The 25,881-nt window shown below is 49.3% G+C and overlaps 1 protein-coding gene across 11 annotated transcripts in view; it reads left to right on the forward strand.

Annotated features, from left to right (window-relative positions):
- The window catches only part of LETM1 (leucine zipper and EF-hand containing transmembrane protein 1), a 38,249-nt gene that overhangs the window by 4,269 nt on the left and 8,099 nt on the right, over positions 1–25,881 (forward strand). For 6 of the 11 annotated variants that reach the window (XM_070262839.1, XM_070262842.1, XM_070262844.1 and 3 more), the window contains 9 exons: positions 721–781; positions 7,408–7,858; positions 11,438–11,581; positions 12,576–12,713; positions 13,477–13,680; positions 20,345–20,464; positions 22,134–22,265; positions 22,695–22,838; positions 23,554–23,688. In XM_070262839.1, the coding sequence (XP_070118940.1) occupies positions 721–781; positions 7,408–7,858; positions 11,438–11,581; positions 12,576–12,713; positions 13,477–13,680; positions 20,345–20,464; positions 22,134–22,265; positions 22,695–22,838; positions 23,554–23,688 (1,529 nt within the window). The remainder of the gene's footprint in view (positions 1–720; positions 782–7,407; positions 7,859–11,437; positions 11,582–12,575; positions 12,714–13,476; positions 13,681–20,344; positions 20,465–22,133; positions 22,266–22,694; positions 22,839–23,553; positions 23,689–25,881) is intronic. The other 5 variants (XM_070262840.1, XM_070262846.1, XM_070262849.1 and 2 more) reach the window with 3 other exon arrangements.

The raw sequence follows: 25,881 nt of genomic DNA on the forward strand, positions 1-25,881 counted from the left end.
TTGGGATGGCACCTGTGGCCCCGCCACCCCCAATATCTGTCTTGTCCCTTCCACAAGCTGCCCCAGCACCAAGTTTGATCACAAGTAGGCCTGAATATTGGTCATGTGAGTGAACTCTGAATTTATGCTTTTGGAAAGTAGAATGAGTTAGGGAAAGTGTCAGAATACATCAAAAACCTAAAAATATGCATACACTTGTTAATATTGTTTATCCAAGAAATGGCTCACTCTTGGCTTTATTTTTCCAGTAATTCTCATTGCCTTCACCCCCTCATGTGGGCAGGGAGGGCATTGGGTCATTGGGGTGGGGCCCTTGCTTGCTCTGTGGGGCTGTCTGTGCATTGGGGGTTATATGCACCCTGGCCTCTGCCCACCAGAGCCAGCTGGAGCAAATGGGAGTGGTCTCACCCAGGTAGATCCACAGGCCCATGCTCCCCAGACCCTCCGCTGATGCAGTCCAGTGCCCACACTTGGGGTGCATGGAGCCAGCCCTACCTCAGGCTCCCCTTCTTCCCAAGGGGTACCCTGAGACACTATATTGCTAACTGAGGCAGACCCTTCACTTAGCAACAGTCTGAAACCTTCCAACACTCAGAACAGGCTTCCAGAAACTTACTCTACAAAGGAAATCAGCACTCTTTCAGACTCTAAAAGACGATATCAGTATAAAGCGCCTGGCTTGAGACTTATTTTCTTGTTTTTTCTTTGTTTTTGTCATAGGTAGTCTGGGGGATCGTGCTTGTCTCAGTTGTGCCAACACCGTGGGGTTGATAAGCCGCGTGTAAGTAAATAAATGTCACTTTCCATCTATTTGAACGTGGGAGCCTGAAAATGCTCAAGTGATTGTGACTCCCGATTTTGGGGGAGACAGTATCTCCTACTTTCCTGTTCTTTGTTTTTGTTTTTTTTAAACTTTTTTCTTTTCCTTTTGAAATATATGACCATATATGTATAGTGGTGAATCTTTGGAGAATAAATGAACACTCATAATCCCAGTACCTGTTACAAATATTATTAAAATTTGATGTATTTTATTCTGGTCTTTTTTCTTATATTCTGGTTTTTAAAACATGCAGTGGTAACCACAGTCTACATATAGTATTATGTATTTCTTGTGACAGATCTTTTCCATGCTCAGTTAATTTTCAGTGGATTTTCATTTTCCACTTGTGCAAAAAGACGTTGAAAGTGCCAGCTAACATTGTCGATGTTGGGCTCCATCAGTGAACACACAGACCCTTCCTTGCACCACATTCCGTCCTTCACAGAGCATCTTGCTGATCTGGTGCTGGCCACGGGGCTCACCCCTGCCTGGTTCTGGGAACGTATCTAGAGTGTGGTGGACTTAGCCCTTCCCTGTGGTAGGAGGTCCATGGTACTGCTGCAAGGGTGGAGGTCTTCCTGGAGGGAGTGGCATCCACACTTTGTGTCCACTCTCACACACGGACTTGAACTTACCTTGGAGCTGCTGTGATCTCCCACCTGCCATCCCCTCTGCCCAGCATCCCCAAAGTCTCCTGACACCCCTCACCTATGATGTGGGACACCCAGACCTCTCTCCTTGCTCCACCTACCCCAGACACCCAGAGTGGAGCTCACTTCTCCCTTCCAACATCCCTAGTTCTTTCTGTTCAAGAGTACGGGACCGTATCCCCAAGTGCTGTCTGTCTGGCCCCTCACAACCCCTTCCCATGGAGCTGTGAGGTCTTTTCGGTTTTCTTAGTCATTTGAGATTAATTTGTCACCTCATCCTGGCTATAAAACTTTTCTGGAGGACGCTTTTGGGAAAGATTTAATTCCCCGAAATGAAAACTACATAAGTCATATGTGAAAAATTGGTTGTTGTTAAAGGAAATGGTGCGTAAACATATTTTCAGTTTTATATCTTTTATAAAGTGCTAAAATGTGCAGCTGGACACACATGGCTTTTCACACATGTGTGAGTGTCTCCGTGGAGTGGAATCAATGCACGTGCAGTGTTTGGTGGGGACACGGTAAAGTCTGTTTACAAAGTCCTCCCAGCAGCAGCCCCTGCAGGGCCCACTTGCTGCCAGAGCACTCCCACCTGGCTCTTGGCTTTGATTTTGATTAGGTTTCTTTTCTGAGAGTCACAAGACTTTGTTGTCATGAAATCCTTTTTATGATGTGGAGCCATTGACGTATGAGTGTAGAACATCTTTGCTCTTGCTGAAGTGTGCTGTTCTAGATTTCATTCCAAAGTGAACTCTCTAATCTGTGGGTGGCATTTCAGGGACCTGGGGCCCAGCAGGTACCTGTAAACAGCATGGCCGTGACCCGGGGGTACAATCATGGTTGCAATGAGGGATGTGGCTCCGCAGGGCCAGTTCTTGGGGTTTTTCAAGACAAGTTGGAAGTCTGGGTTTTGGTGTCAAGTCTGAGGTGAGAGGACTGTGGTGTGGACCTGCTGCAGCCCCGTGTGGACCGCGTTCACCCGCGTGAGCCACCCCAGGCGTGTGGGGGCCGGTGCTGCGGGTCAGTGACCCTGGCAGCGTGCAGGGCTGGCTGTGCCTGTCTCCCTGTCCTGGAGCAGCTGTCGTGCCTCGGCGCTCTGTGCCTGTCGTTTACCCTAGTGCGTGCTCCAGCTGGCTCTCGTCTCTGGGGGACCAGGCCTCACGTGCCTTCTTGGACAGTCTTTCTAGATGAACTTTTGAATTACTTCAGGTGTAAAATGTTATTTTGGGGATTGTAACTGGGATGCCGTTAAACCCATAAAATCATATGAGAATATTTTAATATCGAATGTAGTCTTTACAGATGTTTTCTTTATTATGACCTTTTCTCTCAGAAAGAGGTGTGTCATTTTCTTTACATAGGCCACACGCGTTGCCTTTAAGACAGTTCACAGATGTGTTCTATTTGGTGGCATTAATGAGCCTCCTTTTTCATTATCTTTTCTAAGGGATTATTACTGGCATGTAAGGTACTAATTTCTATATATTTTCGTGTGCCTGGCCGCTTCACACAGCTCCATTGATTATTTTTTAGCTCACATTGTAATACATTTTTAATTAATGGTTATGGATCTTCCTAGTGCATGATAATAATTTTTGTCTCTTCCTTCCCAGTGCACTAAGCTTCTGTTGGGGTTTCAGCTCTTATCTCAGTAGCCAGATGTTATCAGAACAGCTGTAGTCATTCATGCATTATTACAACAGCAAAAAATAGAGTATCTAGTGTTTAACTAGTCTCTGCTGTTAGCTTCTGTTTTTGAGTACTCTGCCATGTCTGTTTATTCTTATCTTAAAGTGTTTTTATTAGAAATGGATGTTGAATTTGTTGAGCACCTTTTAAGATTCAAATGCCCTTGCATTTAAGATTTGTATTAAAACATAAAAGCTGTGCTTTATTAATATAAATTTTTTATAAGTTCACAATTTTTATGAAGTTAAACACTTTGTTTAGAAAGTTAAACCATGAGAACTGTAAAGCTGTTTTGCTGAACTCATATGCTTCAAATTAGGGATTATAGATGAGAGTTGAAGTCTTACATCAGTCTCAGCATCCAAAAAACATTTTTTTTGATCATGCAGTATAAGAAATCTTGAGCTAAGTAGTTGCAAGTGGTAACCATTTGTATTAGTTTTTTTAACAGTTACTTTGCAATCTCAGTCTTCAGTTGAAATGGTCCAGACCCCTGAAGGATGGAGAGTTTCTGATTCAAGGCAACATCGTGGACATTATCTGGCCACACTTCACCTCCTTTATCATAGAAAGAAAGGCAGAGAGAAAGGACCCAAAACTCTGCGTAAGCAGTTAAACATAGCACAGCAGCTCTGAAACCGAGCACACGCTGAACCTCATTCAGTGGGAAAACCTGAGCTGACATGAGGCTGTTTCTCTTCTTAAGTCTCCGTTAGTGTGAGTACTCATAAGATTTGCTGCAGAAATATCAGTGTGTTGGTGACAGGTACGGCCCTGGCCCCCGGGGGTGCTCTTGGCACATGGCACACTGGCTGTCATGCGGCCTCGAGGGCTCTAATAGGTGTTGAGGTGTTGGGGGCAGTTGTCTCCAGCTCCACAGCTGAGGGGCACTTGTCCTGCAGGCAGGCTTGGTTTCACCTCTTGTCTCTGGGCAGAGAGGTGTCTTGCACTTCTGGAATCATCCCTCTTGGTGGTGGTACCTGTTGCTCCATTGTCTGTCCATCCTTCCCTGTCTTGTTGCTGGGTCACTTTGCCCCTCCTGGCGTCATGTCCCTGGAGAACTGAGGGTGGCGTGTTAAGGGTTGCATCTTCCCTGGCCCAGCCTGAGGCTATTGTCTTGGCGAGTTGTTCACTTGGGAAGGGGACATGTTACCATGAGTTTAGTGGCCCACAGGTGTTATGCCTGTGGCATTTTCCCAGCTGTTTGCAAGAGTGAAGAAGTGCTGTGGCAGAGAGCATGTCTGGGTCCCTGCATCCCGCTCCCAGTGCCTGCCATCAGGTGGCTGTGTAGCTGATACCGGCACAGGAAATGCTCTGAACCCGTGAACGCTGTTCCTCTGCCAAACACTTCTTGGCTTTTTTCTTCTTGAAGGTGACAGCAAATGTCCAGGTTGAAATGGACATAGGAGTCAGCATCCTAAAGTAAAACGAGTGACTTAATGAAAATCTCAAGCTTTTTAACATGAACAAATGGGGCTTTCCTCTGGGGACCATGTGTTTCTGTTGTTATGTTGCTTTCACCCAGAGCATTTTCCCCCCCACTTTAAAGGTGATTTATCAAAAAAAAAAAAAGGGAAGGCAAAGAAAAAGCAGGAGAAAATCAGTTACTGGATGGTAGGAAGCTGGGCCCACTGGCCCTGCATGGATGAGCCGACTGGGTGCTTTTCAGAAGCATTGCCGAAGCCAAGGGCTCTGGCAGGTCAGGGCAGAGTGCGGTAGGCCTCAATGACGGGGTCTGTCCCAGACGCCCTCAGGAAGGCAGCAGTGCCCAGGTTAGTTTTGTTTTGATGGAAATTTTTTGAATAATAAATTATGCAATTTTATGTTTTTTGAAAATAGCTAATCCTTTCTGGCTAGATGGTTAGTAATAATACTCTCTCTAATGTGCTTGAAGACAGCCAGATCTTGGGGCCTCACAGGCCTTGACTGGGTGTGCCGGCTGCTTCTCTACTTGGTCTGTTTTCACGTGTCTCTGCCTTTGCCTGTTGCCTGCCCCTTGTGACTGCTGACGTTACAACTTCTCATGGGAGCCGCTCACTTCCTTGCTAATTGAGGGTTGGGAAATTGGATAATTAAGCTTGGTGAAGATAGGAGGTAAGGTTTATTTCTATGTGGGCACTGTCATCGCCCACGTTGAGAGGTGAGGCTGAGGCACAAAAGGCATGGGCTATGGCCAGCGTCTCGGAGCAGCAAGTGGCCGAGCAGCACTGTGAGCCAGCGGCTCTGCCATGCTCTGTGCGGCCTGTCCCTTGGCTACTGTGACTTAGGACAGGGTGGGTTCGAGGGACCCCCCCCAACCTCCTGGCTCAGGTGTTGACTCTGGGGCTAAGGAGCTCGTGGGATAGGATTGACCCTGCTCTTTGAAGCCGGGAGCAGGGGCTCAGGACAGAAGAAAAGTCAGCGGGGAGTCAGTTGGTGTGAGGCTGGGGGTGTCCTGTACCAGCTACACCTGCCCATTCTAGGCTGTGGGCTAAGACAGGCACATTCCTGCTTGTCCTTCTGTATTCCTCCTATTTAAAAGGAACAGCAAAATCACACATTTCCCAGCTTTCTTCCAGCCCTGACTGGTGGCTTTTCAGCTGCTCTGATGGGACAGTGGTAATAGATGCCACTTCTGTGGGAGGTGTTGCTGTGCGCCAGACACCATTCTGGGTACTTCAAATATATGAGCACACACATTTACCAAGGATGTTCCCAAAGTACAGAGAGGTTAAGTTACTTGCCGAAGGTCACACAGCAATAAGTAGTGGAGCTGGAATTTGGACTCAGTCTGCTCCAGAGCTCACTGCTGGTGGCAAACCAGGTACAAAGAGATGATTGGGCAGGTGGGAAGGAGCTGGGGTGTGTTGGTTATAAATGGCGTGCCTCTGAAGTAAGTTGGACTCTGCGGCCACCCAGAGGTAGGTTTGTGCATGAGCAGGGGAGAGGTTTCTCATGTGACAGGTGAGATGAGTAGAAGATTGTGAAACTGAAAGGGAATCGTCTGGGAAAATTGCTTCAGGATTGGATTGTGAGTGGGTTTGCATCACCGTGCTGCAGTCGGAAGAGTGTCTCTTCATCGCACACAAACCCTGGGCTGTGCCAGGCTCTGGCTGGCACTAAGAGCTTTGGAGGCCCGGCTCATGCTCCAGAAACTCAGACTGCAGTGGCTCTCCTCGCATGGCCATTTTGCGGGTAGACACTAAGTGGCAGCTGAGTGGGGCCCAGAGGAGTAGACTGGCCTGCTCTGACTGCTGGGAGTCCAGGCAGCCCTGTAGGCCTCAAGCAATGTGGGCATAGAAGGCTCTGAGGTTCTCAGTGACAGAAGCCCTTGCAGCTTCTCGCTATGGTTTGGAGGCAGCTCACGCCGGCTTCCTGCTGGGCCTCATGGAGCCTGAGGTCCAGTGGGGGATGGAGTGTACCTGGTGGATTTGAGAGTGGCACACGCTAGGAGGGCAATGCTGCCGGTCAGGGGGCCTGAGTGAGCCCAGGGCCAAGCCACTGGAGCCTGCGGGGCGTCCAGGCAGGGCACGGCTGCAGAGGCTCTGGGCCAGGGGCCTGCCCGTGTGTCAGGGTGCACAGACCAGTGCTGGAGCAGCGAGGGGAAGAGAGGGAGGAAATGGGCTTTGGGCTTTATTTGTTGAGTTTGCCATTTTGCACAGATGCCTTTGGTCAGCTGGTACATGGGTCTAGGTTGCCCTTGCTGATTTTCAGGACTTACCCAAGAACCACAGGTCTTTGTAGAAAGTCAGCTGTTAGAAGAGAGATCCTCCAAACTCCACGCCACAGCCCCCAAATTCCCAAGGCAGCACCGCACATCTCCTCCTCTTGGGAGCTGGCCTGTGTGACCTGCCCAGATGTTGAATCTCTCTAGCCCGAGGGTCAAGCTTTTGCTGGTTGTGTTTGTGTCCGGCCTGCCCCTTTGAGCCCCCCAACCCCCACCTGAGCTGCTCAGCGTCTTGGTGCTGCCCTGCATCGAGGCTGTGGGGACTGGTCATCCTGTGCTGCTCTCAGATGGGGGCAACTCTCCCTGGTCTCTCGCACGAGCCCTTTCCAAGCAGCTCCTTCACCTCCAGCTCTGGAGGGGAAGGGCTCCCCTGGATGTGTTCTTCAGGCATCAGGAAGCAATAGGAGTCTGTTTTATGTGCTGAGAAAATTGGGAGTATAGTTGTGATATGGCTGTGGTCTCTGTTGCTCTTGTTGGTATTTGGTGCTGGGAGGTCATAGAAAGTGACCAGCCCCTCATTGCTGTTTTCCTTTTTCCAGGAATGTTCCCTTTGGCTGCTGCGCTCCCGTCCACCCCATGTATCTTTCCTTCAGAGGCGATCCCCTCAGCTGTTGGACTCAGAGGCCTGAGCGCACGTGCACGGTGACTCGAGCACCATGGGCCCCTGCCTCGGCAGGTCTGGTTGTCACGGGGCCACAGTTCCTTCCTGTGCGCTGCTGGCACTCCTCGCCCCCGCTGAACGATGACTCCGTGGTGGAGAAGTCCCTGAAGTCCTTAAAGGACAAGAACAAGAAGCTGGAGGAGGGAGGCCCGGTGTACAGCCCCCCGCCGGAGGTGGCCGTGAAGAAGTCCCTGGGGCAGAGGGTCCTAGATGAGCTGAAGCACTACTACCACGGCTTCCGCCTCCTCTGGATTGACACTAAGATCGCCGCACGCATGCTGTGGCGTATCCTCAACGGCCACACCCTGAGCCGCCGAGAGCGCAGGCAGGTAATGGGCATGTGCGTGATCCTGGTCGGTCACCTTTCAGTGGCTTTAAAATGCTTTTATGGCTTTTTTCCTGCTGCTTTTGGTTTAAAAATAAGAAATCGGAAAAACCCATAGAAAAGTGAACTTCTGCTGTAATGCCACCACTGAAATTCAACACTGAAATTTTGATGTCTCTTCTGCCAGAGGTTTTTAATATACACATATTTGTCTTTTCTCCGTGTTTTGATGTTGTTCCACTGTCTTCTGGCTTCTTTTACTGTTGAGAGGTCTGTGTCAGCCCAATTGCATTTCTTTTTATTTTCATTTTTTGAAGAAGATTAGCCCTGAGTTAACTTCTGCCAATCCTCCTCTTTTTGCTGAGGAAGACTGGCCCTGAGCCAACATCCATGCCCATTTTCCTCTACTTTATATATGGGACGCCTACCACAGCATGGCCTGCCAAACGGTGCCATGTCCGCACCTGGGATCCAAACCAGCAAACCCCAGGCGCCGAAGCAGAACGTGCGCACTTAACCGCTGTGCCACTGGGCCGGCCCCTCAATTGTATTTCTTTTGCAGGTGAACTGCCTTTTCCACCTCGTTCCTTTCTGATCTCTGTTTTCAGGGCTGCGCACTTCCCTTCTGTATGAGTTTGTTTTTGTTTATTGTTTGGGATCTGAGCTCCTGATCCTGAGGTTTCATGCTGTCATTAGTTCCAGAACCTGCCTGCTTACTTGCTCTTGGGCTTTCAGAGCTTCTGGTAGGCAGCTCTTAAAAAAGATTTTTCCTTTTTTTTCCAGGTACCCAGAGCTTCTGGGTCTCACTTGTTTTGTCCGTGAAATAACTGACAGTTAACACTATAAACTTTTCTTTCTTCGATTTTTGTTCTTTTTTTCTTGGTCAGTCCCCAGGGGACAAGGAGCACTTCAAACTCTCAGTGCCCTAAGACCCTCCCCCCGACAAGGAAAGATGCAGAAATGTCCCTTCTCTCGAAGGTGACTACCAGAGGACTCCTTAGTAAGAAAAGAAGTGCTTTATTTTAATGCATCTTGGGAATTAGGTGTTACATGTGAGAGTAACTCCAGCTTTTGTTTTTATACTTGTTCTCAAGAATTTCATTGAGAACACAGGTGATTTTTTTTTTAACTGGTTGGCATTTTTCCAAGGGATGCTATTTTAGAAGGGAACAGATTGATAATTTGAAGAAGGAACAATTGTATTAGAATTTCAGAATCATCCTATTAGCATTTGTTGGACATTGAATGCAACGCACATTGTAGGTTAGATGATTACAAGTTAATACTTTATGACCCGGATTCCCTTCTGCTCCTCCCCCATCCCATTCTGCTGTGAAAGTTACGTGTTTTTGCTACTTCATTGAAGACAATGAGACTTGAAGGGAAAAAAGGAGCTGGGATAGCTGAGTAAGCCCCCGGGCCGGGTCCCTGTGTGGATGCCGGGTTGCAGTGGCGGCACATCCCTGTTGTCAGTGTTAGGAAGAGGGTTTCTGGAGCTGTGCTGTTTTTTTCCTTGGTTTAAGGCCTCACAGATAATTTTAATGTGAACAAAATTTTAGCAGTCCTGATAATTATAGAAAAATGACTCTTAAAATTATAATGCTTACAAAGGCAAAGAAAAACCACATAAGAAATTATAAGTAAAATTTGTTTAAGTATTGTTTAAGTGGAAGATAATTTTTTTTCCTGAGGAAGATTTAACCTCTGTTGCCAATTTTCCTCTTTTTGCTTGAGGAAGGTTAGTCCTGAGCTAACATTTGTGCCAGTCTTCCTCTGTTTTATATGTGGGATGCTGTCAAAGCCTTGCTGACAAGTGGTATAGGTCCGTGCCCAGGATCTGAACCCACAAACTCTGGGCCACCAAAGCAGAGCAAGCTGAACTTAACCGCTATGCCGTGGTGCTGGCCCCAAGTGGAAGATAATTTGATATGTAAATTTAAGCTGATGTAATTGTCAAATACTTGCTAATCATGTTGTATAGAGAATGACTGAAAATGTCTGATGATTGCTGTGAAACAGAGGCATTTGGAAAGTAGTTTTGTGTTCTGACTCTGGACCCTGTAGACCTGCAGTATTCGGGAGAAGGAGTGTTTCTGTCCCCCACATGCTCACCCTTGATACAGGAGACCCGGCTTACCCACAGAAATGCTTTAAAGTGACAGTGTAAAGGGAATAGCAGACAGGATCACATGGTAAAAATCACTCAGAATCATTACATGTAAGTGTAATTTTACACTTACAATGGGTGAATGTTACGGTAAGTCAATTAAACCTCAACAGAACTGCTAAAAAAAGAATGTCAAAAAACACAGGCACCAACTTGGAGGGTCCTTCCATGGCCAAATCTGGGACCATTTGAGCATAAAAATAAAAACTAATGAATTGTATACAAATGAAAAATATAGGAATCTATGAGTTGGTTTTGATAATACGTAGAAAAATGAATGTGCAAGAAAGCCAGGTTGGTGAATGGGGAGATAGGCTTGAGTTAGCAAATCACTCCTTTGTGACCATCAGAGTAGAGGAAGATTTGGGAAGAACTGTGGATGGTCGTGGTCTAGGGAGGAAGGTGGATCTTTGCACAGTCTCTGAGAGCCTCCTCACAGATCGCTTATGCATCACAAGTGGAGAAACAAGCTCTGCCTTGGAGAGGCTGCCCTGACCGGGTGATCCTGACAGACAGCGTTGAGGGGCCCGTGACTCCTCGCCCCGAGAAGGGGCACTCCAGTGGGAACCCAGTAATGAAAAGACATCACATGAGCCTGAAACAAGGCCATTTCTAGAAATGACATCACTCTTCAAAGACCATCTAATTAATTGCAGTGGAAATACAGCTCATGACCTGGAGAAGCATGTAGTAGCAGTTCCTAGGAGCCAGACAGTTGTGAGCGGAAGTAGTAGGGTGCTAGGTAGTGACTGATTGCTGGAAGAGAAAGTTGAGCTGCCTGGAGACTCAGCAGCGATTGTTCAGTGTCCCAGGGATTTTTGATTATTTGAAGTTGTGCATTTCTTTAATGGCATCAGCAGTTTACTCATATTGATGAAACACTTAGATACTTTTCTCCTCATTGCTATGTGGTATAGTCGTAAATCTAACCATCTCAGGAAACATAGGAGAAATGCACAGCCAACACTCTCCTTTCTGCAGAGTATTTAGGGTGGGTGGTATGGCCACAGCCTTCTCTGGCCTTTGCTGCCACCAGCAACATGAGTCCTCAACCTGTTGCTCTTGCCTGGCTCGCCTCTAAGCCCAGTGGGCAGCACTGTGTCTGTCTCAAGCTGTTTCTGCAGTACAGACCCACCCGTGGGCACCTGGTAAATGCCTCTGGGGGGTGATTGCTGGCAGCATCCAGTGATGGGTGCAGTTCTACGCCGTGTTAGCTTCCACCCAGCTTTTCTGAAGGCCATCCACACATGGTTTGGACACTCCTGAAAGAAATGGCCTTTGAGAGTTGCCTGCTAAGCTGTTTGGAACTTAGAACTCTTGCTGATCCCTGTGAGGTGTTGCCTGTCATTGCATCTCTGAATGATTGTATAGGAAATCCTCGAGTATCACCCTCTGACCTCTTCCTTCTCTTTCCAGTTTCTCCGGATTTGTGCCGACCTCTTCCGCCTGGTCCCCTTCTTGGTGTTTGTGGTGGTGCCATTCATGGAATTTCTGCTTCCTGTGGCTGTGAAGCTCTTCCCCAACATGTTGCCATCCACGTTTGAGACCCAGTCCATCAAGGTGCTGGGGCGTCAGGGGCAGCGAGCACCTTTCATAGCCAATGTTCAAGTGCTTACGATGGCTGCGTTGTTTGTGATTGACGTTTCTGATGTTAGGTGTTTTATTTTCTTCGTAATTCACTAATGCTGTGCTATGATTATTTAAGAGATGCTGGGTTTCAGATTTGTTTCTCTTTAAATGTGTTTTAAAATATGGTTTCTCTGGACCAGTTTTCTTCAAGCCACAGGTTGAGACCCATTTGTGGGGTAGGATCTGTCTAGGGCAGGATCGGCAGACTGCAGCCCACAGGCCACGCTGGCCCCCACCTGTTTTGGGCAGTGAGGTCTCTTGGGGACACACGCCCAGTCGTGTATGTATTGTCTGGCAGCTTTTGGACTGCCCCAGCAGAGTTAAGGAGTTGTTTCATACCACATGGCCCATGAAGCCTAAAAGCTTTGTTGACTGGCCCTTTATGGAAAACGTTTGTTGGCCCCTGCTCTGGGGGGGGGTGGGTCACACAAATTTTTTTTTTTTAAAGATTGGGCACCTGAGCTAACAACTGTTGCCAATTTTCTTCTTTTTTTTTTCTGCTTTTTCTCCCCAAATCCCCCCAGTACATAATTGCATATTTTAGTTGTGGGTCCTTCTAGTTGTGGCATGTAGGATGCTGCCTCAGCATGGCCTGATGAGCGGTGCCATGTCCACGCCCAGGATCCGAACCCAGGAAACCCTGGGTCACTGAGTTGGAGCACATGAACTTAACCACTCAGCCACGGGGCTGGCCCCCACACAAATATTTTTTAAAACCATGAAACAGAAGAGAAAGTTTCAGACTGTGTCACACCTGGGTGGGAGTAATCGCTGTTCAGGAAACATCAGTGAGGGGTCCTGGGTTGAGATTGTAAAATGCACTTCGTGCTGAAGTTCCAGTGAAGGGAGTGGAAGCAACTACTCTGACCAGTGCCGTCCAGGGAGTGGGGAGGAGGAGTGCAGCGCCCTCTCTTTGACCTCACAGGAGGAGAGACTGAAGAAGGAGCTGCGGGTCAAGCTGGAGCTGGCCAAGTTTCTTCAGGACACCATTGAGGAGATGGCCTTGAAGAACAAGGCGGCCAAGGGGAATGTCACCAGAGACTTCGCCGTGTTTTTCCAGAAGGTGCCGTGACGCTCCAGAGCTCCTTGTCCTGGAGTGCTGGGTAGAGCCTCAGGGCTTCCTTGCCTCATCTGGGGAGCACTCCTCATTGCCTTTCTGTCCTCTTTCTTACTGTACACACAAGAGCAGAGCTCCCTGGTGGGTGTTGGCTGGTGCTATAGGGTTTGGCCAGGAGGTTCCCCTGTGCACAGAGGTTGAGCCTGCTGGCCTGAGATCTTGAACCTTGCTGACATTCACAATTGCCTGCTTATGTCTCCAGACTTTGCAGCTGCCCTGGGGAGGTACAGTTTGGCAGATGAGGAACCTAAGACCTCGAAGTTGTGATAGGTTTGGGGGCCGCATTGGCGGGCAGGGGGTGGGGTGGAGACAGACTCTGAGGCTGCTCCGTAGCCACATCCATCGTGGGGAGAGAATGGCAGGGCCTCTCACCCACCCAGCATAAGGAAGCCTATGGCCTCTTTCCAGTTGGCAGCCATGGCTCCACTGGCACGGGCAGGAAAGGTCCAGGGGCTAGTGCTGCATTCTGCACAGAAGCATCACTCACAGGGAGCCCAGTGCAGGCAGTGCTCAGTGGTTTGAGTCTTTGAGAGGCAACTCCCCACGAGGAGCGTGGTGAGAAGGTAGATCTAAGGGAGGGCATGGATGGTCAGGGTGCTTCAGTCAGTTCCTTTATTTCCTCGCTTGAGGCATGTGGCCCGAGGCCATGTGAGGTGCTGAGGAACACACACCCTACCAGGTGGGTAACCCTTACAGTTGCTCCTTGCAGATCCGAGAGACAGGTGAGAGACCCAGCAATGAAGAAATCATGCGTTTTTCCAAATTGTTTGAGGATGAGCTGACCCTAGATAACCTCACACGGCCACAGCTGGTGGCACTCTGTAAGCTGCTGGAGCTCCAGTCCATCGGCACCAACAACTTCCTGCGCTTCCAGCTCACCATGAGGCTGCGGTCCATCAAGGCCGACGACAAGGTGAGTGCCTTGCAAACGTGGCCCTGCTTCCCTGGGTTTCACCTTTGGTTTCTGGTTACAAAAGCAGGTGCCTGATTGTGGAAGCTCTGGGCCATGCTAAACAATAGAAGAAGGAAAAATCACCAGGGGTCTTGTTGTTCCCAGACCGAGTCAGGGACAGTTGGTGCCTTTGTGCCCTCCTGAGTGCTCGGTGCGCACACTGAATGTGTGTGTGTGGTAGGGGTGTTCTACTGGAATACATGTTGGAATCATACAGCCCATACAATTTTACACCTGGCCTGACATTAGGAGATCTTCCCATGGCACTAAGTATTCACTGAAAAGATGAATTTTAATGACTGCCTAATGTTTAGTATATGAATGCATCATAACTTATTAACCATTACTTTAGCGAATCTTTTGCTACCCTAAACAACCTGTAGTAAATATCTTTTAACATGGATTTTTGCCCCACATCTTTGATAATTTTCATAAAAATAGTGACTTAGAATTGGGGCTCCTGAGTAAAAGGGCAGGAAGTCATAAGCAAGCCCTGGCCCACAAGCAGAGTGCTCCCACTGTGCTGACCCCATGTCCTCCCACCCGGCCTGCCCGTAGCTGAGTGACTGTACTCTGTGTACCCCAAGTGGCCTTCTCTCGAGAATTCCTGAAATGCCTTCTTTTTCTGTAGTAATGCTTCTTGCCTTAAAATCTACACTGTCTGGTGTTCTGATAGCTATATCAGCTTTCTTTTGGGTTGAGCTTCTTCCATCTTTTTACTTTCAAGCTTCCTGAGTCCTTATATTTACAATGTGTTTGTTGTTGTTTTCATATGGTCTGACAACCTCTGTTTTTTAATTGAAGTATGTAGTCTATATTCTTTTTCTGTTTGTCCCACCTGTTTTATGTTCTACTTAATTTCCTTTCTTGCTTTCCTTTGGATTAATCAAGTATTTTTTTATTATTCCATCCCTCCCCCCATTAGCTTGTTACTTATTATTTTAATGGTTTCCCTAGAGTTTAGAAAAGGCTTCCTTAACACTTAACAGTCTACTGGAATAAGTGCTTTTCCTGTCCCCAGGCCTTGCTGGCACCTGGAGACGCCCCTGCTGTGCTCTCCCGGGGAGAGCCAACTCGTGTGTACCGCAGAGCTACCCTCCTGTTGCCTTCCCTGCTCCCTGCACTTCTGTCCAGACCATTTCCTCTACTTGAGGACTTCCCTGGAACTCTTCTGTGCTGTGGATCTGCTGTGAGGCATTCTCTCACTGTCTGTGTGAATGTGTCTGTGTTTCCCTTTATTTTGCAGGGTATTTTTTGCTGAGTATAGAGCTTTAGAATTGCATTTCTTTTCTTTCTTCACGTTAGAGCTGCCACTGAGTGGGATCTCAGCTGGCCGGCCTATTACTGTTCCTTAGATGTCTGCCTTTTCTCTGCAGAGTCTAAGATTTTCGTTGTATTTGGACTTCAGCAGTTTCGCAGTAATGGGCCTAGGGGTGTCTGTGTTTGTGATGACCCTCTTTAATGATCAAAGTGCTTCTGTCATCTCATTAAACCCTGCTCCCCACCCCGTCTTCCCCTTGCTTGGAGCTGACGTTTGCACCCCCTTAGACTTGTCTCTAAGTCTGGCATGGCACATGTGCTCTTTTCTGTGCTTCTTGGCTTTCTCTACTTTTGGTCGACTAATCCTCTCTTCTTCTCTAATTACTCTTAAACTCATCTTCTGAGTTCTTGATTTCTATCCTAGAAATTCTTGCTTTGGGTTTTTTCCCTAAAGATTCAGTCCTCAGGTAAAAGTGTCCATTGTGTTCTCTGTTTTCTTGAACATGCTAATGGTAGTTCACATCTGGTTGTTCCAGTAACAGCGTGATCTGTAGGTCTTTTTGGTTTTCTTTCTTGATTTCGTTTGTAGTAGTTAGTTTTTATCAAATACATAGATGGTCTATGAAAAATTATGGCAGTTCTGGATGGTGCTGTCCTCCAGGAGGGGCCTGTCCAAGTCTGCTTTGCTGTAGAGGGGCTGGTCGCCCCCATGATCACGAACCACAAGTCAGGGCTGGGCCTGTCATTTCTGGTTTGCTTCCCCCACTGGGGTGGGCCCTTCCTCACAGTGATGCCTGTACACTATAGCCCGGGAGGGCTGTTCTCTCCTTCTTAGAGGCTTTCTGCCCAGCTCCTCACCCCTGCCCTGCTCAGCTGGAGATCCTGACACCAAGGCTGTTTCCTACACTTCCTTCTCCCTGGAACTGAAGCCTTCAGGCTTGTCCGAGCAGCCCCTTGCCTCTAGCTATTATCTTCTTAGCCTGTCAAGAGTCTCTGCCTCTTAGCAGTAGCATTTATCCTGGACTCTCAGCCTGTCCCAAGAGTTGGCAAATGCCACTGAGTCCCCGGTGGTTCACTGATGGACACCTCACACCTTGTGGTTGCCTGACCTATCCTGGTCTGCAGAATCTTGCTATCCCCAAGCCCTGCTTCTCTTAACTTTCCGATGCCTCCAAATGTGTGTTTGTGTTGTGTTGTGTTTTGTTGTGTTGTATCTGGCTTTTCCAGTTCTCAGTAGGGGCAATGGTCTGATGAAAAAGACTTCTCCTTGTAGCTTGAAGTAGCCAATGATGACTGTGTTTTCATAAGAATGAAAAGAACCTGTCTCTCTAGGGTGTGTCTGTGGGAGGGTGCTCAGGATATCTGCTCTGCTGGAGAGTGAGGGGCTCACGTGGGCAGTCCTCGACAGGCTGCCTCACTTGGGGAGAGCCGGTAGTGTGCCTACCCTCGCTTTCAGCTGCCCACCTTGGGAGAGGCAGCTTGAGGGCAGGCTGCCTGGGGTTGAGTCCTGGCCACTCACTTGCTTTGTGACCTGGGACGAGTCGTCTTACTGCTCTCACTGCCTCAGATTCCTATGAAATGGGATAGCTGCCAGACCTCCACTGTCAAGAAGGTGGAATGGATGTACTTTCTGCTGGACATTAAGTAAAAAGCAACATAAGAAGACTGAAAAGTAGGGAGAAGACCCTGGGACCCCAGGAACAACATGGTAGGTCTTTGTGCCTCATCGAGCCCAGCCTTGGGGCTGAAGAAGCTGGCAACCTAGAAACTCTGACAAGGGCAGCCTTTAAAAGCCATAGTGAAAGCCTGCACTCTCTGGTCAAAGAACAGGAAAGGAGCTGCTTAGCAGGACACAGGACTTCAGACAGTGACTGCTCTACTCCAGCCAGAGACCAGGGGAAACACTGAGCTCCCCTCATATGCAGTGATGGGTGGAGGCTGAGACCTCCGTCCCTGCCAGGATGTAATGCCTAGGATGGTGTCAGGGAAGGCCAAGGGGGCTGGCTTGTACATCCCTGGCAGGCAGTAATGAGCTGCCTCCCCCTGTTTTGTCAGTAGAGACCAGTGAGGGGCCTGGACCTCTATTCCCACGTGACAGTCCCAGGACTGGGATCAACAGAGGTCATGTGGGCCAGTAATGAGGTTTTGCTGCCCCTCCAAGCTAGGGAGGTTTGTGGAGGCCTACTGGGGATCCAGAATGCTCACCTACCCCTCCCTCCCAGCAGAAAAAGAAGTACGTCTCCCCCAGGGCTCAGTGGAGGCCGAATAGGGAACCTGGCAGTAATGAAGCAGCATCCCACCTGTTCCAAAATGTACCCAAAATGTAATTTATGGGTATAAGTGATGGCCTGGAGCACTCGGTGCCACTGAAAGGAGCTTACCGTTCACAGTTCCTCTAGAAATGGGGGCACGGCACCAACTCAGGGCCACATGAGAACTCGACACACCCGAGGACAGGAAGCAAGAGTGAGGGAGGGAGGAACTGGGACTTGGCCTTTAATATTAGTGTGGTGGGGGTGGCCCTCTAGAGACGTTTTTGATTGGGCAGGAAGCGAAACACCGAGGTTAGGGTTTGTGGTTGGAGGATTTGAAATACGATTTTCATGTGCCCATGAAAGCCAGGTCGCACGGGAGATGTAAACAACTTTGGCCGTTAGTTTGGATCAGTAGATGCCAGATGATCAGTTACACAATCTGTAAAAGTTGTGCAGAACACCACCCCTACTCCCATGCCAGAGTGGTGTCAGAGGGAGCCAACTAAGACAGAAGACTGAAATAAGATCCAGAGTCTCATAATACCCAAAATGTCCAGGTTTCAATTGAAAATCAGTCCTTATGCGAAGAACCAGAAGGATCTCAAAGTGAGTGAAAAACGGCAACCAGTCAGTGTCAGCACTGAGACAACAGAGAGGTTAGAGAAAGTGGACAGAGATCTCAAACAGTGATTGCAGAAGTGCTTCAACAGGCAGTTACCAACTGAGTCACATGAAAACATAGCCTCAGCAAAGAAAAAGACATAAAGGAGAATCAAATAGAAATTTAGGGGTGAAAAATACAATCCAAAATAAAAAAACTCAACGAGTGGACTCTACAGCAGAATGGAGAGGACAGAAGACAGGATCAAGGAACTTTTAAGGCAAAAGAATAGAGATCACTCATCTGAACAACAGAGAGAAAATAGTGAAAAAAATAAGTGGAGCCTCAGGGCCCAGTGGGACTATAGCAGAAAAGCTAACATACGTGTTCTGGGAGTTCCAGAAGGAGAGGAAAGGGCAGAGCTGGAAAAGTGCTCAAAGAAATAATGGCCAAACATTTCCAAATTCAGTAAAAGACATAATCTACAAGTTTAAGAAATTTGAGTGAACCTCAGACAGGATAAACCCAAAGAAATTCACACCAAGGCACATCATAGTCAAACTACTGAACACTAAGGACAAAGAAATAATTTTGAAAGCAGTGAGAGACAATGGCATCTTAGCTACAGGGAAAACAACTCGAATGACAGTGGATTCTCATCAGAAGCTATGGAGGCCAGAAGGAAATGGAACACTATGTTTCATGTGCTGAAAAAAAGGACTGTCAACACGGAATCCTGTATCCAGTGAAAATATCCTATAGGAATGATGGGGAAATCAAGACATTCTCAGATGAAGGAAAACTAGGAGAATTTGTCACCAGCAGACATGTCCTAAAAGAAGCTAAAGGAGGTTCTCTAACAGGAAGGACATAAGGAACCTTGGAACATCAGGAAGAAAGAAGATGGTAAAAATATGGGAGAATCCAATAGACTTTCCTTCTCCTCCTATGTTTTCTAAACAAAATACGATGGTTGAAACAAACTGGGGTGCTGTGTGGTGTGGCTGTCCGTGTAAGAAGGAGACATTCAGACGAGCACACTACAGGAGGGAGAGGATAAAGGGACGTCTAGGGGTGAGGTTCCCACAGTTCGCCTGGATGGGGACAGTGACAACACGTATGGACTGTGCTGAGTTATGTGTATCTGTGACACCTGGAGCAACCACTGAAAATGCCACGAGGCATACTCAGAAGCACTAGAAATCAGTCAAATGGGATTCCTGTAACCCACAGGGAGACGGCAAAAAGAAAAGAAACAAAAAGCAGCTTTTTCATGATAACCAAAACAGGAAACCACCCAGATGTCCTTCAGGGAGCAAATGGTTAAATCAGGACATTCATACCCTGTAGTGCTACTTAGTAATAAAAAGGAATGAATTATTAATACACACAAAACCTGCATGGGTCTTCAAGGAATCCCCCCAAAAAATGGGTAAAAGTAAAAGGAGGAATCCCATATATATATATAAAAATATATAATACCCTAAGATTCCCTTCATGTAATATGCTTCAAATGACAAAATTATAGAAGTGAAGCAGTGGGTTGTGGCTCCCAGGAGTTTAGGAGTTGGTGGGTGTATCTGTAAAAGGGCAACGTGAGGTCTTTGTGGGGGTAGAGACATCTTCCACCTTAACTGGCTCAGTATCAGCATCCTGGTTGGGATTTGGTCCTATAGTTTGGAAGATGTTACCGTTGGGAGAAACCTGGGAACTCTTTGTTGGTTACAACTGGCTGTCCATCTACAATGGTCTCACAATAAAAAGCTTAATTAGGACATAGGGTAATGGTACTGTCTACCTCTCAGGTCGTCATGAGGTTACATGAGGTCAGATGAGGTGGCAGGTGTGAGCCCCACCCAGCACAGGCGAGGTGCCACTGTGGTTCTTGTTTCTTCTCTCTCCATACCCCTCGGCCCTTAGACGGTCTCCTCGATGTGGTCCATAGCCTCTCTCTGTGGGACCCCTGTTTGCTTTGCCCACTTGGGTCACCATGACCTTGGGCTGAGGAGGAGGGGAGGGGAGGGGGCCTTTGGCTGAGACCAAGAGACATCCTTAGAGCATTGGCATCACCCCCTGTGCTCCATCCTTCCTCTTCCATCTTCTGAACCTCAAGAATGCTTGGGTCGGCAACGGGCTGATGGGATGGGGAGAAGTGCAGGGATGTAGGCAGCCAGGGCCTGTACCCTGAGCCCCTTGCTTAAGGTTCAAGTAGAGAGAGTGTCGTCTCTGGCCCTCCTAGGCAGGGCTTTCGCGGAGGTGGGCTTCTTCGCATCTTGGGGTTGGTCCTAGCTGTTGTGCACTTTGCTGGGGTCCTCGCCCTCTGTCAGATAGTTCTGATCACTGCAAACACAGAAATGAGGCCTTGGTGGTGGTGGTTTGTCTTATGCTTGGCAAAGCATATTAGGAAAGTGACTTATAATTAGACACTTAGTTCCCAAGGGTATTAGCGTAAATGCCATAAACCTCTAATAACCTTTCAAAACGATAATTAGTTGACTTTCTTTTACAGCTGATTGCTGAGGAAGGGGTAGACAGCCTGAATGTCAAGGAGTTGCAGTCGGCTTGTCGAGCGCGAGGTATGCGGGCCCTTGGTGTCACGGAAGACCGTCTGAGGGACCAGCTGAAGCAGGTATGTGTCTGAGGGCCTTCCCCTTCTGTCAGACCAGCACAGGCTCTTTGTAGGGAAACTCGAGGGAGGCTCCCCAGATTCTCGGCAGCAGCCAGGCCTTGTGAGGCACTTCTTTAGCCTTCAGCTCCCACCTGGTTGGGGGGGCCTGGACACGGGTAGATCTGTTGCATGCTCACGCACCCAGTGTTTGTGACTTCTGAGTATTGCCCTGATTTTTCTCACCTGCTGTTGGTTGATGTTAACGTCCTTACTGTCCCCTTCTCCTGGTCATCTGTGGATAGATGAGGACTGGATTAACTTCCTTGAAATTTCAGTATGTGTCTTTCCCTAGAGGCCACAGACGTTTGGGTAAATAGCACCCAGGCCAACCCGACCTCCGGAGCCCCTGCTCTCAGCCACTGGGTTTTAGCGCATGCTACCCTCCAGCTTGGAGGGGCCTCGGGCAGAGTCTAGAGGCCAGCTCTGCAACACCACAGGCTGGCCCCGACAGCATCAGTTTGAGTAGATTAGACGTTGGATAGGCAATATTCACAGCAACTCAGCTTTCACAGCAGAAGCCATAAAACATGCAGGGTGCCAGCTGTTCCCCCTCCCGACTCTACCTGCGCTGCCAGCACCTTCCCCAGCGGTTGTTCTCCAAGTGTAGATGACAGTGTATCAACGCCCTCTTCGCCTCTTTTGACGCAGTGTGTGTTACGCAGGCCCTCTCACCCTCACCTTTTCTCTGGCTGTGTCTCCACATGGTCACCAGCAGTTGTTCTCCAAGTGTAGATGACAGTGTATCAACGCCCTCTTCGCCTCTTTTGACGCAGTGTTTGTTACGCAGGCCCCTCTCACCCTCACCTTTTCTCTGGCTGTGTCTCCACATGGCCACCAGCAGATCCTTGCCTGCAGTGTGCGTTGGCCTGTGTCTGCCCTGTGTGCTGGGCCTGCCTTGGCTGTTTCCAGCCTCCTAGCATGCTCGGTGTGTGAGTGGGCCGCTGCGCCCAAGACTGTGGGAGTTGGGGTCCCGGTGCAAGTGCTCACGTGTCTTCCTTCTCTCATTATCAGACCTTCACTCTGCATTTGCTTCCTGTTCAGAGTTCCGTCTTGTCTCATCTTTTGTCCTGCGTCCAGTTCATGACAAATATTGTCATGGTCTTTTTTGTCAGTTTGAACCTTGTTTTTGTGTCACTAAAATAGCCTACAATAGTGATTGGCCCACAGTAGGCATCAAGACCTTGAATGTTGAGTGAACTCACAAAAGCCACCTTTGGAGTTTTTATGCCGTTTTTAAGTGAACAGCGCTGATAACAGAATCTGGTTGTCTCACTCGGTGATTTCCGAGCCCCAGCAACCTCACTGCCAGGGTGCTAATTAATGGTCCTGTGGGTGTCTCTTGCTCAGCTGACTAAGGTGGGCATTAAGACATAAAATGCAGCAATAAATAGACTTTTAGAACTAGAGATGTCTTTTTCTTGGGATAACCTGTTCCCGTGACTTAGTGGATCCATCTACTCAATTCCTGTTGTGGTTGTTGCCACCACTTTCCTCCCCACCACCCCCTCCACACCCCCACCAACCAGAATAGAGAGGAAAGTTCCAGGGCCAAAAGCCCTCAGCCAGGTCACAGGAGATGTGGGCGTGATGAGGCCAGCCCACAAGTCTGGTCTTGAACTCCCAATTCCAGTGGCTGGAGCTGCACCTGCATCAAGAGATCCCAACATCGCTGCTCATCCTGTCCCGGGCCATGTACCTTCCAGACACCCTCTCGCCTGCCGACCAGCTCAAGTCCACGTTGCAGACCCTCCCGGAGATTGTGGTGCGTGTTGCTAGGAGACTCCTCCTGCAGCTTGCCCTGTAAGGGGCCCTGCACTTTTTGGGGGAGGGGCCTTGGAAACATCCACCTCCTCGATCAAGGGAGTCCTCAAATCTGCCCTCTGATCATTCAGATCATATTCAGATCATTTCTCTGAATGTGGAGGACTCCTGTGACACGTGTGCAAGGTGAACCTCGGCTGCCTTGCACTGTGGTGACCTTAAGGTCCCCAAGTGTTTCCCAGCAGTCTAGGGTGCCAGCAGTGCACTGTGTTCCCTTTGGAAGCCCAGATGGTGACAACACGCAGAGATACAGACCAGGGCGCAAGGCGCTGTGTGGGCCTCTCTGGCAGTAGCTATGCCTACTGCACTTCCTCTCGAATTTGGGCATACCCCCTCCCCAGGCTCACTCACAGGTGTTCCCTCTCTGAAGGCGAAAGAAGCCCAGGTGAAAGTGGCTGAGGTTGAGGGCGAGCAGGTGGACAACAAGGCAAAGCTGGAGGCCACGCTACAGGAAGAAGCGGCGATCCGTCAGGAGCACCAGGAGAAGGAGCTGCAGAGGCTCTCTGAGGCGGCGGTAAGTGGCCAGTGGGGCCCCTGGACCAGCTCTCTGAGAGTAGGCGCCGTGGGGAGAGTTGGACAGAGCAAAGGTCATCCCCCTCCAGCTTCTCAAGAAACCCCGTCGTGGAAGTAGAGGCAGGAATGCTGAGAGTGGGGGCTGCAGCTCTGAAGTGGGGGCCTGCCAGAGGGGACCCTGAGGAAATGAGTTGGCCAGCTGTCCCTTGGTCCAGGTGCCAGTCAGTGCAGCCCACGGGCAGAGGGTCACTGCGGTGCTGCCTTCTCCTTGGTCCTCCCCTTGGCCCAGGCTCTGGGTATGCTCCAGCTCCCGTGGCACGTGTGCCTGCAAGATGTTCTCTCTGCAAGTCACAGGGCAGCTTTGTGGAGCCATCAGGAAAGGACTGAAGATGAAGTTAGATGCTGTGATCACTTTATAGATGGGCCTGAGGTGACCAGTAAACGTTGGCGCGCAACTACTTGAGTTGTGTCAGTGCACCTAGTCACACTAAATACACCTGCTTTGTGTTTGGTATATTGGAGAGTCCTGCAGTGAACCTTCCAGAAGGCAGGTCACCTGCTGCTGGTTGATGGGTGTTACACATCTCAGCTGTCACGTAGCACGCCTGTTCAAAGTGTACCCTCTGGCCCGTGGCATATGTGTGCCAGTGTGGATGCCCCAGGAAGGCTGCTGGTATGACGGGTGATGCTGAGCCAGCAGTGGCCTTGCATTTCAGAAGGAAGTGGAGCTGGAAGTAGTGGCAGAGGCTGCCCCTGGGAGGCCAGTGGCCGAGCTGCAGCCAGAAGTGCCCGATATGATCCTGCCGTCGGAGGCCCTGAAGGACACTGCCCCGGTCCTGGAAGGCTTGAAGGTAACCGCGGCTGCTCATGCCCGCCCTGGAGGGAAGCAGTGTTGGAGCAAGGAAGGGCCAGCTGAGGAAACAGTGCAGGGGCTCCTGAGGAAACAGGGCCGAGGAGGCCACAGCCTGGCTTAGAGTGACAGTGAATGGTTGAGGGGCAAGGACGGCAACGCTGCAGGTTGTCAGCGTTCCTGGGAGGCCGATGTGTTGTGACAAGAGTGAGCCAGGCACGGCTCTGAGCTTTGGGCCTGTCTTGAACTCCCAGGTGGGCCCTGGTACAGAGAGTGCTGTGGTGGAGTAGCTTTGGGGAGCGTGTTGGGTGGAGGAAGAACCTCCTGACAGATGGCAATGTCACTTTGGCAGCTGGGGTAGGAGAGGGACCAGGGCAGCAGATTTATGTCTGTGGATTCTGAGCAAGGTCACGGAGGGTCTGGAAGAGGGCAGCCTCCACATTGAGAGGCCAGAGGGGAGACAAGTCCCCTCTGTGAGATTGAGTGTGTCAATGCCTAGGTGGAGGGGGCTGCATCTGGTGGAGGGTGGACTTTGTCCAGTGTGCTAAGAGCCAGGTGGATGAGGCCTGAGGATTGACCCCCGACAGGCAGCATGAGGTCCATCAGTGACTTTGGCAGGAGCAGTTGTAGGACAAGGCAGAAGGAAAAGCCCCACTGCAGGGGACTTAGGGAGGAGCCAGGAGGACCGCAGCCCCCTCCGGGCCTGTGGAGACAGGAGGGCCCCACTGGAGAGGGTGCCAGGGACAGTGAGGTCTCAGGGAAGATCCAGACTGTTTGTGCAAGATGAGAAGGGATGAAGCATCAAAACTGGGGCTTTTGCCAAAGATGGCTGTGAACTACAGAGGTGGCATGTGGGGAAGGATGGGGCAGTGGGTGGGACAAGCTGTGTGAGGCTTGTGGGGCTCCTTTGGGAGACTGGCGTGGCTTGGGATAAGCCCGACGGCTCTCTACGTCACCCCGCTGATGGCCCTGAGGCCCTTGGGGAGAGCAGAGCTATCCTGAGATGTGGCACAGGAGACATGGAAACAACTGGCTGTTGCTGGTGGATTGAGGCTAGGAAGGAAGAAGGTCCCAGGAACCTGGCTGAGCTGGGCTTGTAGGGTGATCCCAGGAAAGGATCAGGAACTGAGGTACCAGGGTCATTTTTAAGGCTGTGCAGGACTGGGGCAGGGACAGCTGAGGAGAGGTAGAGCCCGGTCGGGCCCACAAAGTGCAATTCTGGAAGAAGGGGTACATGTTGGTAGACAGAGGAAGGTTGGATGTCTTCATGGAAATCCATTTCCAGTGGATTACAGACTTAGATCTGAAAGGACATTAGAACTCTTAGGAGAACTTAGGAACCAAGGATTGCCAAGGATTTCAATGAAGAACTTTGGTTCCTTGAAAAGATACCAGAAAGAGTGGGAAGAACGAGTGCCCTCGTCCCCGCTTGCAGTGCAGAGCTGGGTTTTATCACTGCTGCCCATCTGTGTTGGGGGCTGGAGACCTGAATAGCTCTACCTCATATAAGGAATTGAGTTTGCAGCTAAAAACCTTTCCACAGAGAAAGCCCCAGGCCCACGTGACTCCAGGCGAAGTTACTGGTGAGTCCAGACATGTCAGGGAGGAATTCTTCCAGTGCTATACAAACTCACAGCAGAAGGGTGAAGAGGAAGGAACATTTCCCATCTCGTTTTGAGATGAGCATTACCTGGTGCCAAAACCAGACAGATGTGAGAAAACTGTACAGCAGTGTCTTTCATGAACACAGATGTAAAAATTCTTAAAGTTTTAGCAAATCAAATGCAGGTAGTCTATAAAAAGAATAATACGTGATGGTCTCGTGAGGTTTGTCCAGGGAATACAAAAAATCTGTCAGTGTAATGACCATGTTAACAGACTCGAGGAAAACCATGTACGAGCATCTCAATAGATGCAGAGAAACCACTTGATGGAATCTAGCATCTGTTCCTGATTTAAAAAAAAAATCTCAGCAAACCAGTAGGGGGGACCATTCTCAACCCGATAAGAAGCATCTACAGAAACCCCCGCAGCTGGCGTCATCCCTGGTGGAGAAATACCAGCAGGAGTGTCTGCTCTCAGCACTTCTGTCCAGCATTGTACTGAGGTTCTGCCCAGGACAGTTAGACAAGAAAAAAAAAAAAAAGCCATATTGATCTGAAAAGAAGAAGTAAAGTTGTCTTGGTTCACAAGT

The sequence above is a fragment of the Equus caballus genome, chromosome 3, assembly GCF_041296265.1.
Source record: "Equus caballus isolate H_3958 breed thoroughbred chromosome 3, TB-T2T, whole genome shotgun sequence".
Lineage (NCBI taxonomy): Eukaryota > Metazoa > Chordata > Mammalia > Perissodactyla > Equidae > Equus > Equus caballus.